This window comes from Dendrobates tinctorius, unplaced genomic scaffold (assembly GCF_039654945.1).
Source record: "Dendrobates tinctorius isolate UK_male_01 unplaced genomic scaffold, ASM3965494v1 ptg000349l, whole genome shotgun sequence".
Taxonomy (NCBI): domain Eukaryota; kingdom Metazoa; phylum Chordata; class Amphibia; order Anura; family Dendrobatidae; genus Dendrobates; species Dendrobates tinctorius.
In genome coordinates this window covers 6,129-20,240 of record NW_027362015.1, presented here as the reverse complement: position 1 = coordinate 20,240, position 14,112 = coordinate 6,129, and the positions used below count along the sequence as shown (strand labels likewise).

At 46.4% G+C, this 14,112-nt stretch overlaps 1 protein-coding gene across 1 annotated transcript in view; it reads right to left on the bottom strand.

The window, feature by feature from the left end:
- Positions 1 to 7,696, bottom strand: part of LOC141075034 (alanine aminotransferase 2-like) — a 139,901-nt gene extending 132,205 nt beyond the window's left edge. Inside the window, exon 1 of the mRNA XM_073562369.1 lies at positions 7,484 to 7,696. Coding sequence (XP_073418470.1) covers positions 7,484 to 7,606 — 123 coding nt within the window. The 5' untranslated portion in view covers positions 7,607 to 7,696. The remainder of the gene's footprint in view (positions 1 to 7,483) is intronic.
- Between the last annotated feature and the right edge of the window lie 6,416 nt (positions 7,697 to 14,112).

The following is a 14,112-nucleotide window of genomic DNA, read 5'->3' as shown; positions in this document are numbered from 1 at the left end:
GTAGTTCAGACGAGAATGAATAAGAGCGACAGTAAGAGTCTTAGCAGTTTCAAAGGTGAGAAAAGGTCGGATTCTGGAGATGTTTTTAAGATGCAGGTGACAAGAGCGAGTGAGTGATCGGATGTACGGAGTAAAGGAAAGTTTGGTGTTGAATATGACCCCAAGACAGCGGGCATGCTGCTTGGGAGTTATGGTTGAACCCTCCAGGGTTATTTCGATGTTAGTGTGAAGCAAAAAAAAGAAGAAATATGCAGCACTTGTTACGGCGGCGGAACACGCTTAAAAAAATATAAATAAAGCGTGTTCGCCGCCCGGGGTCCACCGTGCGGCAGGTGAAATAACCACTGCTGAAAAGACAGAGCACAAGGACGGTAATGTGCACAGGGAAGGACTGCACCTGATGCACAAAAGCAAGATCTGTTAAAAGACTCACAGAGCTGCACACAAGAACACAAATACAAAAACGCTGAGTCTGTATTAAGTTCCCAGACACTCAGCGGCACACGTACGGTAGCCAAAGATCGGAGTAGTTGTAGACGTCACTACAGCCGAGAGGACTTACCGTGACTGGACGTGTGCACGGCGACGCAACTGCGGACGCCAAAACGACTGCAGGCGCAATGCAGGACGCAGGCTGCTGCAATAGAGGATGCTTGAGCGCGCTGGCGCTAGCGCAATACTGGCTGACCCAATCACTCACACAAACGTAATATCAGAGGGAAGGGGTTTCATAATAAGTCATCCACCAGACCAAGCACCCATCACCAAGCACACAGCAGCAAGTATAGAAAATACTAGCGCATGGCATAGCGGCCATGCGCACTTTTTATAGCGTACGGGACCTGCCGGAAATCTCCAGAGCCCCGAGCATAACCAATCAAATCAGGAGCAGGACCTGAGCACCTGACTCCTGAACTCCAGTGAGAGCTCGTCCCGTGAGCATGCTCAGTAGCAGGGAAAAAGGACTTAGCCTCTGGAGACAAATGTGAGAATCTGGGTTGCTGCATAAGCATAGAATGACCCAGATTCCTAACATTACCCCCCCTCCTAGGGCCCCCTCCTCCCTGAACCCTCCGATCCACCAGCCTGTGCCCGACAGCAGCACAGGTCTCAGACTCGTCAAAAGGCGAGCCTGATCTCCTGGTAGGTGAAACCGAGAACCGGGAGATGCAGACGGTATCGGGGGAGACCAGATCACCAGGTCTCAAGAGGGACATCCGGGAGACAGTGGGAGTTTTAGGAGAAGGCCGCCGTGTATCGGCGGGCATAGCCACTCTCCGTTCGGGAAGGCTATCCCGAGCACACAGTGTGCATGCCCGAATAAATTTTTTTACATCCCGAGCCCTGTGCGGCCACCAATACGAACCGGCCAGTGACTTCGTGGTCTGCATATAGCCACGATGGCCGTCCGCATTGGGCGCGTGTGCCCACGCGAGAACTTTAGGCCGCTGGCGAGGAGGGACAAAAGTCTCGCCTACTGACTCGCAATCAGACCATTGCGGGGCGCTGTCTTCCGGGGAAGCAGCAGGCAGATGGTAACAACCGCACATGGTCTCCTGCGCCGGAGATGTGTCCGAAATGGCACGAGACACCTCCATGGGCTCGGGGGGGTGGAACCTCTGGCTCGGGCAGATCCAAAGGCTCAAAAAATTTGGGAGCTGGAGTACCTCTACGTTTGGTGTGAGCACGTTCCAAACCACGCTCCGAAAAACGGAGGTCGATACGGGAGGAGATGGCGATTAATTCCTCCACAGTGGTAGGGATCTCTCTAGTGGAGAGAGCATCCTTCACGTGCTCAGCTAGACCTCTCCAAAAAACCGGAATAAGTGCCTTGTCAGACCACTCTAACTCAGACGCCAGTGTCCGAAAACGGACGGCGTATTGACTCACTGAGAGTGAACCTTGAGACAAGGCAAGTAATTGGAGTGAGGTATCGTGTGTAACCCAAGGACCGAGAAACACCTGCCTGATAGCAGTTAGCAGATTAGCCGCGGTCCGAACATCCGGGTCACCACGCTCCCAAAGTGGCGTAGCCCATTCCAGCGCCTTGCCCGACAGTAGGGAGATAATAAAGGCCACCTTGGCCCGTTCTGTAGGGAATTGTGCAGCCAGCAGCTCCAGGTGGATCGAGCACTGGCTGATAAAACCCCTACAGGAGGCGCCATCCCCAGAGTATTTCTCAGGTAACGGGAGGCGGGTAACTGTCGGCGCAAGGGCAGACATGGACATACGACACACTGCGTCCGTAAGTGCCTGAACAGCAGCATCCGTGGCCTGCGACGCTGCAAGGGCCCTCTCAAGGGTAGCCAAGCGAGCCTCGAGCTGCCGCATGCATTGCACGAGTTGCTGCTGATCTGCCATTTAGCCAGACCCTGGCGCTAGTATTATGTTACGGCGGCGGAACACGCTTAAAAAAATATAAATAAAGCGTGTTCGCCGCCCGGGGTCCACCGTGCGGCAGGTGAAATAACCACTGCTGAAAAGACAGAGCACAAGGACGGTAATGTGCACAGGGAAGGACTGCACCTGATGCACAAAAGCAAGATCTGTTAAAAGACTCACAGAGCTGCACACAAGAACACAAATACAAAAACGCTGGGTCTGTATTAAGTTCACAGACACTCAGCGGCACACGTACGGTAGCCAAAGATCGGAGTAGTTGTAGACGTCACTACAGCCGAGAGGACTTACCGTGACTGGACGTGTGCACGGCGACGCAACTGCGGACGCCAAAACGACTGCAGGCGCAATGCAGGACGCAGGCTGCTGCAATAGAGGATGCTTGAGCGCGCTGGCGCTAGCGCAATACTGGCTGACCCAATCACTCACACAAACGTAATATCAGAGGGAAGGGGTTTCATAATAAGTCATCCACCAGACCAAGCATCCATCACCAAGCACACAGCAGCAAGTATAGAAAATACTAGCGCATGGCATAGCGGCCATGCGCACTTTTTATAGCGTACGGGACCTGCCGGAAATCTCCAGAGCCCCGAGCATAACCAATCAAATCAGGAGCAGGACCTGAGCACCTGACTCCTGAACTCCAGTGAGAGCTCGTCCCGTGAGCATGCTCAGTAGCAGGGAAAAAGGACTTAGCCTCTGGAGACAAATGTGAGAATCTGGGTTGCTGCATATGCCTAGAATGACCCAGATTCCTAACCGCACTCACCGATGTAGCTGAAAAACTGTTAGTCTTTATTTCACATAATTTCCATCAAATGTGTGGACATGCAGGACGTAGAGGAATGCTAGGGGAGGGAGGTGCCGGGCTATTTCGATGTTAGGTAGAGTGAGGTTAGTAGAGGGGAGAAACACAAGAAGTTCAGTTTTGGAGAGATTTAGTTTCAGATAGAGGGAGGACATGATGCTAGAGACAGCAGACAGACAATCCTTGGTATTTTGAATTAGGGTAGGGGTGATGTCAGGGGAAGAAGAGTATAATTGGGTGTCATCACCATAGAGATGATACCGGAACCCAAATCTGCTGATTGTTTGTCCAATAGGGGCAGTGTACAAGAAGAAGAGGAGGGGGCCTAGGACTGAGCCCTGCGGGACCCACGATAGTAAGGGGACGAGGAGAGGAAGAGGAGCCGGAAAAAGATACAGTGAAGGAGCGGTCAGAGAGGTAGGAGGAGAACCAGGAGAGGGCTGTGTCCTTGAGGCCTATAGAGCGGAGCATAGTGAGGAGGAGCTGGTGATCCACAGTGTCGAATGCTGCAGAGAGATCCAGGAGAATTAGCATGGAGTAATGACCATTAGATTTAGCTGTTAGTAGATCATTAGCGACTTTAGTGAGTTCAGTTTCAGTAGAGTGTAAAGAGCGGAAACCGGATTGTAAGGGGTCGAGAAGAGAGTTATCAAAGAGATAGCGGGTTAGATGGGAGTGGACCAGGCGTTTCAGGAGTTTAGAGATGAAGGGAAGGTTAGAGACAGGTCTGTAGTTAGCAGTGCAGTTCTGGTCCAGGGATGGCTTTTTAAGTAAAGGGGTTATGATGGCATGCTTAAATGAGGAGGGAAAAATACATGAAGAAAGAGAGAGGTTAAATATTTTAGTCAGGTGAGTGGTGACCACTGGTGAGAGAGGAGCTGTGAAGGAATGGGGTCACTGCTGCAGGTTGTAGGCCGAGCGGAAGCGAGGAGCTTGGAAACTTCTTCTTCTGAAGCAGGCTCAAAGATGTCTAGTGAGCTTGAGATGCGGCAGGGAAGGGGATCCAGGCACTGAGGAGATTGGGCTGAGATATCCTGATGGATGTGGCTGATTTTTTCTAGGAAATAGGTGGAAAAAGTCGTTTTGGGTTGTTGGATAGTGAGGTAATGAGGGTGGTGAAGTAGGATTGTTTGGCCAGATGAAGGGCACAGTTATAGGTTTAGAGCATGAACTTATAGTGGATGAAGTCTTCTGCTAAGTGATTTTCTCCACTGCCGCCTGCACACCTTGAGCAGCGCTGAAGGAAGCATGTTTGCGTTGTGTGCCAGGGCTGCCGTTGTCTGTGTCGGGTCTTTCTTCATGTAGAAGGTGCTGCTTCATCTAGGGCATTCTTCAGTGTATTATTGAAAAGTGACAATGCTAAGTCTGGACAGGAGAGGGAGGAGATGGGGGCTAAAGATGTGTTGAGATTATCCATAAGCTGTTGGGTATTAATGGTACGTGTATTTCGAAGTGTGGCAAGTGGGGGTGTCCCGGGGGAGGAGACAGTTCTTGACAGAAAAGGAAAGAAGGTTGTGGTCTGAGAGCGGGAGAGGTGAGTTAGTAAAGTCATGCAGTGAGCCGGGACGGGAGAAAACCAGGTCCAGAGTATTCCCGTCCTCATGTGTAGGAGAATTAGTAAACTGTGAGAGGCCGAAAGAAGAAGTTAGAGAAAGAAGATGAAAGGCAGATTGAGATAGGGGATCATTGATGGGGACGTTAAAGTCTCCCATGATGAGGGTGGGGATGTCACAGGATAGAAAGTGAGTAAGCCAGGTGACGAAGTGATCTAGAAACTGGCAGGAGCAGCTCGTAGGGTAATAAACAACCGCCACTTGTAAGGTGAAGGGCTTTTAAAGAGTCTGACAGCGTGGACTTCAAAGGAAGGAAATGTAAGTGAGGGAACTGGGGGGATGACCTGGATCTGCATGGAGCATTACTGAGAGCCAAGAGTTATTGTGTCAAACTCTTGAGACAGGGCAGTTGGTGGAGCGTCCAATGGGAGCTCTGCATGGAGTGTTACTGAGAGTCTTGAGCTACCATGTCATACTCCTGAGACGGGGCGTCCGGTAAAGAGTCCATTGGGAGCGCTGCATGGAGCTTTACAGGGAGCCAAGAGTTAACATGCCATACTGCTGAGATTGGGTGGCTGGTGGAGAGTCCAATGGGAGCTCTGCATGGAGCATTACTGAGAGCCAAGAGCAACCATGCCAAACTCTTGAGACAGGGAGGCTGGTGGTGAGTCAATTAGGAGCTCTACAAGAGGTGTTACTGAGAGCTTAAAGTTACCATGACATACTCTTGAAACGAGGCGGACGGTGGAGAGTCCAATGGCAGCTCTGCATGGAGCGTTACTGAGGGCTGTGAGGCAGCGACTGGTGTTGTTTGCGAGGGTCACTATGTGTCCCCCAGGATGTGCTCAGAAGCGTATTAGACCCGCTGGAGTGCCCTGTGGTCACAGCAGTATGCCTGTGAGTGACAAGGCAAAATAACAGTAAGCATGAACCTAGTCAAGTTATTTGGCCAAGGAGTTGTTCAGGAAAACCCAATATGGGCTTTTATATTTGAAACGGACTCCAGGAAAGTAGTGGGGCTGGTCCGTTTTCTCCAGGGCAGATTTTTCAAGTGGCCCATGGCAACAAATTCCAGTTTAGAGAAAAAATCCTGCAGGAAGAGTTTGGGTGTGTCAGTGTGGAGTTTGTAGTGAGCAGTCAGCTCTACAAAAGCTTAGCGTGAGGGAACACAGAGCCCAGCAGAGTGAACTCCTGGCACCCCACAGCGGGATACGGTGGTGCAATCACCCTCGGCAACCAGTCGCATTTATGGACTGTCTCGTTTCCTGGCTGCGATCCGGAGGATAAAGAGTGCTGCACACTTGTGTGAGTTTTTGACATTAAACTTTCCCTGTGGTCACTGCCTGTCACAATGCACCCACCCTGCTGCACTACAGGGCCAAGAGCTACCATGTCATACTTCTGAGACAGGGCGTCAGGTGGAGCGTCCAATGGGAGTTCTGCATGGAACGATAACTCTTGGTTCTCATTAACATGTCAGTCTCGTTGGAGTGTTCAATGGGCGCTCTGCATGGAACATTACTGAGAGCCAAAACAACCATGCCATACTCCTGAGACGCGGCAGCCAGTGTAGTGTTCAATGGGAACTCTGCATGGAGCGTTACTGAGAGCTAAAAGTTACCATGACAAACTACTAAGACAGAGCGGCCAGTGAAGCGTCCAATGGGAGCTCTGCATGGAGCGTTATTGAGCAGTAAGAGCTACCATGTCATACTCCTGAGATGGGACAGCCAGTGGAGCATCCAATCGGAGCTCTGCATGGAACGTTAATGAGAGCCAAGAGCTACCATGTCATACTCCTGAGATGGGGCGGCCGGTGAAGCGTCCAATGGGAGCTCCGCATGGAGCGTTACTGAGAGCCAAGAGCTACCAAGTCATACTCCTGAGATGGGGTGGCCGGTGGAGCATCCAATGGGAGCTCTGCATGGAGCGTTACTGAGAGCTAAAAGTTACCATGACAAACTACTAAGACAGGGCAGCCCGTGAAGCGTCCAATGGGAGCTCTGCATGGAGCGTTATTGAGCAGTAAGAGCTACCATGTCATACTCCTGAGATGGGACAGCCAGTGGAGCATCCAATCGGAGCTCTGCATGGAACGTTAATGAGAGCCAAGAGCTACCATGTCATACTCCTGAGATGGGGCGGCCGGTGAAGCGTCCAATGGGAGCTCCGCATGGAGCGTTACTGAGAGCCAAGAGCTACCAAGTCATACTCCTGAGATGGGGTGGCCGGTGGAGCATCCAATGGGAGCTCTGCATGGAGCGTTACTGAGAGCTAAAAGTTACCATGACAAACTACTAAGACAGGGCGGCCCGTGAAGCGTCCAATGGGAGCTCTGCATGGAGCGTTACTGAGAGCCAAGAGCTACCAAGTCATACTCCTGAGATGGGACAGCCAGTGGTACGTCCAGTCGGTGCTCTGCATGGAACGTTACTGAGAGCCGATAGCTACCAAGTCATACTCCTGAGATGGGACAGCCAGTGGTACGTCCAATCGGAGCTCTGCATGGAACGTTACTAAGAGCCAAGAGCTACCATGTCATACTCCTGAGATGGTATGTTGTGTTGTGAAGGGGATCCAGTATGCCGTGTTCTAGAGGAGATCCAGTACATGGTGTTGTGGAAGATCAAGTGTGTTGTGATGTGGAGGAGATCCAGTATGTTGCATTGTGGAGTGGTGGGGGATATTTTCTTATATTGTAATCATGTGTATGTTTTACCTGTACAATTTCCCTCTGGATTTCAGAAGCACGGACCGCGAGGGATCCCAGGATTGGGACCTTTGCTGCTCGAACGCTCTGATTAATTGACTCCAGAGTCAACAACTTCTTCCTGGGCATCATGTTGTGTCCTGCAAGATCCACGATGGTGAGAAAGAAACAAGATGCTTACACCACACGCATCACATACATCTGACAACCCAATATAATCACACACCTGACACCCTCGTACTGTCACATACTAGACACCCCAATATTATCACACACCCGATACCCCAATATTATCACACACCCGATACCCCAATATTATCACAAACCCGACACCCCATTATCATACACCCAAAACTAATACTATTGCATGCTAGACACCCGAATATTGTCACACACAAAACACCCCAATATTTTCACATACCCGATGCCCCAATATGATTGCACACCAAATACCTTATTATCCACACCCGACACCCCAATATTATCACAGCCGACACCCCAATATTATCAGTAACCCAACACACTAATACTATCACATGCCAGACACCTCGATATTATCACACACCTAGTAGCCCAATGATATCACAAACCCTACACCCCAATATCACACATCCAACACCCTAATACTGTCACATACCAGACACCCCAATATTATTACACACATAGTACCCCAATGTTATCAAAATCCCTACACCCCAATATTATCACACACACCCGACACCCCAATATCACAAACCCGACACCCCAATAATATCAAACATCTGACACCCCAATGTTATCACACACCCGATATCTGAATATTATCATCATCACTATATCACAGACATCTACTCCTCCATCATCACTATATCACAGACATCTACTCCTCCATCATCACTATATCACACACATCTACTCCACCATCATCACTATATCACACACATCTACTCCTCCATCATCACTATATCACAGACATCTAATCCTCCATCATCACTATATCACACACATCTACTCCTCCATCATCACTATATCACAGACATCTACTCCTCCATCATCACTATATCACAGACATCTACTCCACCATCATCACTATATCACAGACATCTACTCCTCCATCATCACTATATCACACACATCTACTCCTCCATCATCACTATATCACACACATCTACTCCACCATCATCACTATATCACAGACATCTACTCCTCCATCATCACTATATCACAGACATCTACTCCTCCATCATCACTATATCACAGACATCTACTCCTCCATCATCACTATATCACAGACATCTACTCCTCCATCATCACTATATCACACACATCTACTCCTCCATCATCACTATATCACACACATCTACTCCTCCATCATCACTATATCACACACATCTACTCCTCCATCATCACTATATCACAGACATCTACTCCACCATCATCACTATATCACAGACATCTACTCCTCCATCATCACTATATCACACACATCTACTCCTCCATCATCACTATATCACAGACATCTACTCCTCCATCATCACTATATCACAGACATCTACTCCACCATCATCACTATATCACAGACATCTACTCCTCCATCATCACTATATCACAGACATCTACTCCTCCATCATCACTATATCACACACATCTACTCCACCATCATCACTATATCACACACATCTACTCCACCATCATCACTATATCACAGACATCTACTCCTCCATCATCACTATATCACAGACATCTACTCCACCATCATCACTATATCACAGACATCTACTCCTCCATCATCACTATATCACAGACATCTACTCCTCCATCATCACTATATCACACACATCTACTCCACCATCATCACTATATCACACACATCTACTCCACCATCATCACTATATCACACACATCTACTCCTCCATCATCACTATATCACAGACATCTACTCCTCCATCATCACTATATCACAGACATCTACTCCTCCATCATCACTATATCACACACATCTACTCCACCATCATCACTATATCACACACATCTACTCCACCATCATCACTATATCACACACATCTACTCCACCATCATCACTATATCACACACATCTACTCCTCCATCATCACTATATCACAGACATCTACTCCACCATCATCACTATATCACACACATCTACTCCTCCATCATCACTATATCACAGACATCTACTCCTCCATCATCACTATATCACAGACATCTACTCCTCCATCATCACTATATCACACACATCTACTCCACCATCATCACTATATCACAGACATCTACTCCTCCATCATCACTATATCACACACATCTACTCCACCATCATCACTATATCACACACATCTACTCCTCCATCATCACTATATCACAGACATCTACTCCTCCATCATCACTATATCACAGACATCTACTCCTCCATCATCACTATATCACAGACATCTACTCCTCCATCATCACTATATCACACACATCTACTCCTCCATCATCACTATATCACAGACATCTACTCCTCCATCATCACTATATCACACACATCTACTCCTCCATCATCACTATATCACACACATCTACTCCTCCATCATCACTATATCACAGACATCTACTCCTCCATCATCACTATATCACACACATCTACTCCACCATCATCACTATATCACAGACATCTACTCCTCCATCATCACTATATCACAGACATCTACTCCTCCATCATCACTATATCACACACATCTACTCCTCCATCATCACTATATCACAGACATCTACTCCTCCATCATCACTATATCACACACATCTACTCCACCATCATCACTATATCACAGACATCTACTCCTCCATCATCACTATATCACAGACATCTACTCCTCCATCATCACTATATCACAGACATCTACTCCTCCATCATCACTATATCACAGACATCTACTCCTCCATCATCACTATATCACAGACATCTACTCCTCCATCATCACTATATCACAGACATCTACTCCACCATCATCACTATATCACACACATCTACTCCTCCATCATCACTATATCACAGACATCTACTCCACCATCATCACTATATCACAGACATCTACTCCTCCATCATCACTATATCACACACATCTACTCCTCCATCATCACTATATCACACACATCTACTCCACCATCATCACTATATCACACACATCTACTCCTCCATCATCACTATATCACACACATCTACTCCACCATCATCACTATATCACACACATCTACTCCTCCATCATCACTATATCACACACATCTACTCCACCATCATCACTATATCACAGACATCTACTCCTCCATCATCACTATATCACACACATCTACTCCACCATCATCACTATATCACACACATCTACTCCTCCATCATCACTATATCACAGACATCTACTCCTCCATCATCACTATATCACAGACATCTACTCCTCCATCATCACTATATCACAGACATCTACTCCTCCATCATCACTATATCACAGACATCTACTCCACCATCATCACTATATCACAGACATCTACTCCTCCATCATCACTATATCACAGACATCTACTCCTCCATCATCACTATATCACAGACATCTACTCCTCCATCATCACTATATCACAGACATCTACTCCTCCATCATCACTATATCACAGACATCTACTCCTCCATCATCACTATATCACACACATCTACTCCTCCATCATCACTATATCACAGACATCTACTCCACCATCATCACTATATCACAGACATCTACTCCACCATCATCACTATATCACAGACATCTACTCCTCCATCATCACTATATCACACACATCTACTCCACCATCATCACTATATCACAGACATCTACTCCTCCATCATCACTATATCACAGACATCTACTCCACCATCATCACTATATCACAGACATCTACTCCACCATCATCACTATATCACAGACATCTACTCCTCCATCATCACTATATCACAGACATCTACTCCACCATCATCACTATATCACAGACATCTACTCCTCCATCATCACTATATCACAGACATCTACTCCACCATCATCACTATATCACACACATCTACTCCTCCATCATCACTATATCACACACATCTACTCCACCATCATCACTATATCACAGACATCTACTCCTCCATCATCACTATATCACAGACATCTACTCCACCATCATCACTATATCACAGACATCTACTCCTCCATCATCACTATATCACAGACATCTACTCCACCATCATCACTATATCACACACATCTACTCCTCCATCATCACTATATCACACACATCTACTCCACCATCATCACTATATCACACACATCTACTCCTCCATCATCACTATATCACACACATCTACTCCACCATCATCACTATATCACACACATCTACTCCACCATCATCACTATATCACAGACATCTACTCCACCATCATCACTATATCACACACATCTACTCCTCCATCATCACTATATCACACACATCTACTCCTCCATCATCACTATATCACAGACATCTACTCCTCCATCATCACTATATCACAGACATCTACTCCACCATCATCACTATATCACACACATCTACTCCTCCATCATCACTATATCACACACATCTACTCCTCCATCATCACTATATCACAGACATCTACTCCTCCATCATCACTATATCACACACATCTACTCCACCATCATCACTATATCACAGACATCTACTCCACCATCATCACTATATCACAGACATCTACTCCACCATCATCACTATATCACAGACATCTACTCCTCCATCATCACTATATCACAGACATCTACTCCACCATCATCACTATATCACAGACATCTACTCCTCCATCATCACTATATCACAGACATCTACTCCTCCATCATCACTATATCACAGACATCTACTCCACCATCATCACTATATCACAGACATCTACTCCACCATCATCACTATATCACACACATCTACTCCACCATCATCACTATATCACAGACATCTACTCCTCCATCATCACTATATCACAGACATCTACTCCACCATCATCACTATATCACAGACATCTACTCCTCCATCATCACTATATCACAGACATCTACTCCTCCATCATCACTATATCACAGACATCTACTCCACCATCATCACTATATCACAGACATCTACTCCTCCATCATCACTATATCACACACATCTACTCCTCCATCATCACTATATCACACACATCTACTCCTCCATCATCACTATATCACAGACATCTACTCCTCCATCATCACTATATCACAGACATCTACTCCTCCATCATCACTATATCACACACATCTACTCCACCATCATCACTATATCACAGACATCTACTCCTCCATCATCACTATATCACAGACATCTACTCCACCATCATCACTATATCACAGACATCTACTCCACCATCATCACTATATCACAGACATCTACTCCTCCATCATCACTATATCACAGACATCTACTCCACCATCATCACTATATCACAGACATCTACTCCTCCATCATCACTATATCACAGACATCTACTCCTCCATCATCACTATATCACAGACATCTACTCCTCCATCATCACTATATCACAGACATCTACTCCTCCATCATCACTATATCACACACATCTACTCCACCATCATCACTATATCACAGACATCTACTCCACCATCATCACTATATCACACACATCTACTCCTCCATCATCACTATATCACACACATCTACTCCTCCATCATCACTATATCACACACATCTACTCCACCATCATCACTATATCACAGACATCTACTCCACCATCATCACTATATCACAGACATCTACTCCACCAATCATCACTATATCACACACATCTACTCCACCATCATCACTATATCACAGACATCTACTCCTCCATCATCACTATATCACAGACATCTACTCCTCCATCATCACTATATCACAGACATCTACTCCACCATCATCACTATATCACAGACATCTACTCCTCCATCATCACTATATCACACACATCTACTCATCCATCATCACTATATCACAGACATCTACTCCTCCATCATCACTATATCACAGACATCTACTCCACCATCATCACTATATCACAGACATCTACTCCACCATCATCACTATATCACACACATCTACTCCACCATCATCACTATATCACAGACATCTACTCCTCCATCATCACTATATCACACACATCTACTCCTCCATCATCACTATATCACAGACATCTACTCCACCATCATCACTATATCACAGACATCTACTCCTCCATCATCACTATATCACACACATCTACTCCACCATCATCACTATATCACAGACATCTACTCCACCATCATCACTATATCACAGACATCTACTCCTCCATCATCACTATATCACAGACATCTACTCCACCATCATCACTATATCACAGACATCTACTCCTCCATCATCACTATATCACACACATCTACTCCTCCATCATCACTATATCACAGACATCTACTCCTCCATCATCACTATATCACACACATCTACTCCACCATCATCACTATATCACAGACATCTACTCCTCCATCATCACTATATCACACACATCTACTCCTCCATCATCACTATATCACAGACATCTACTCCACCATCATCAC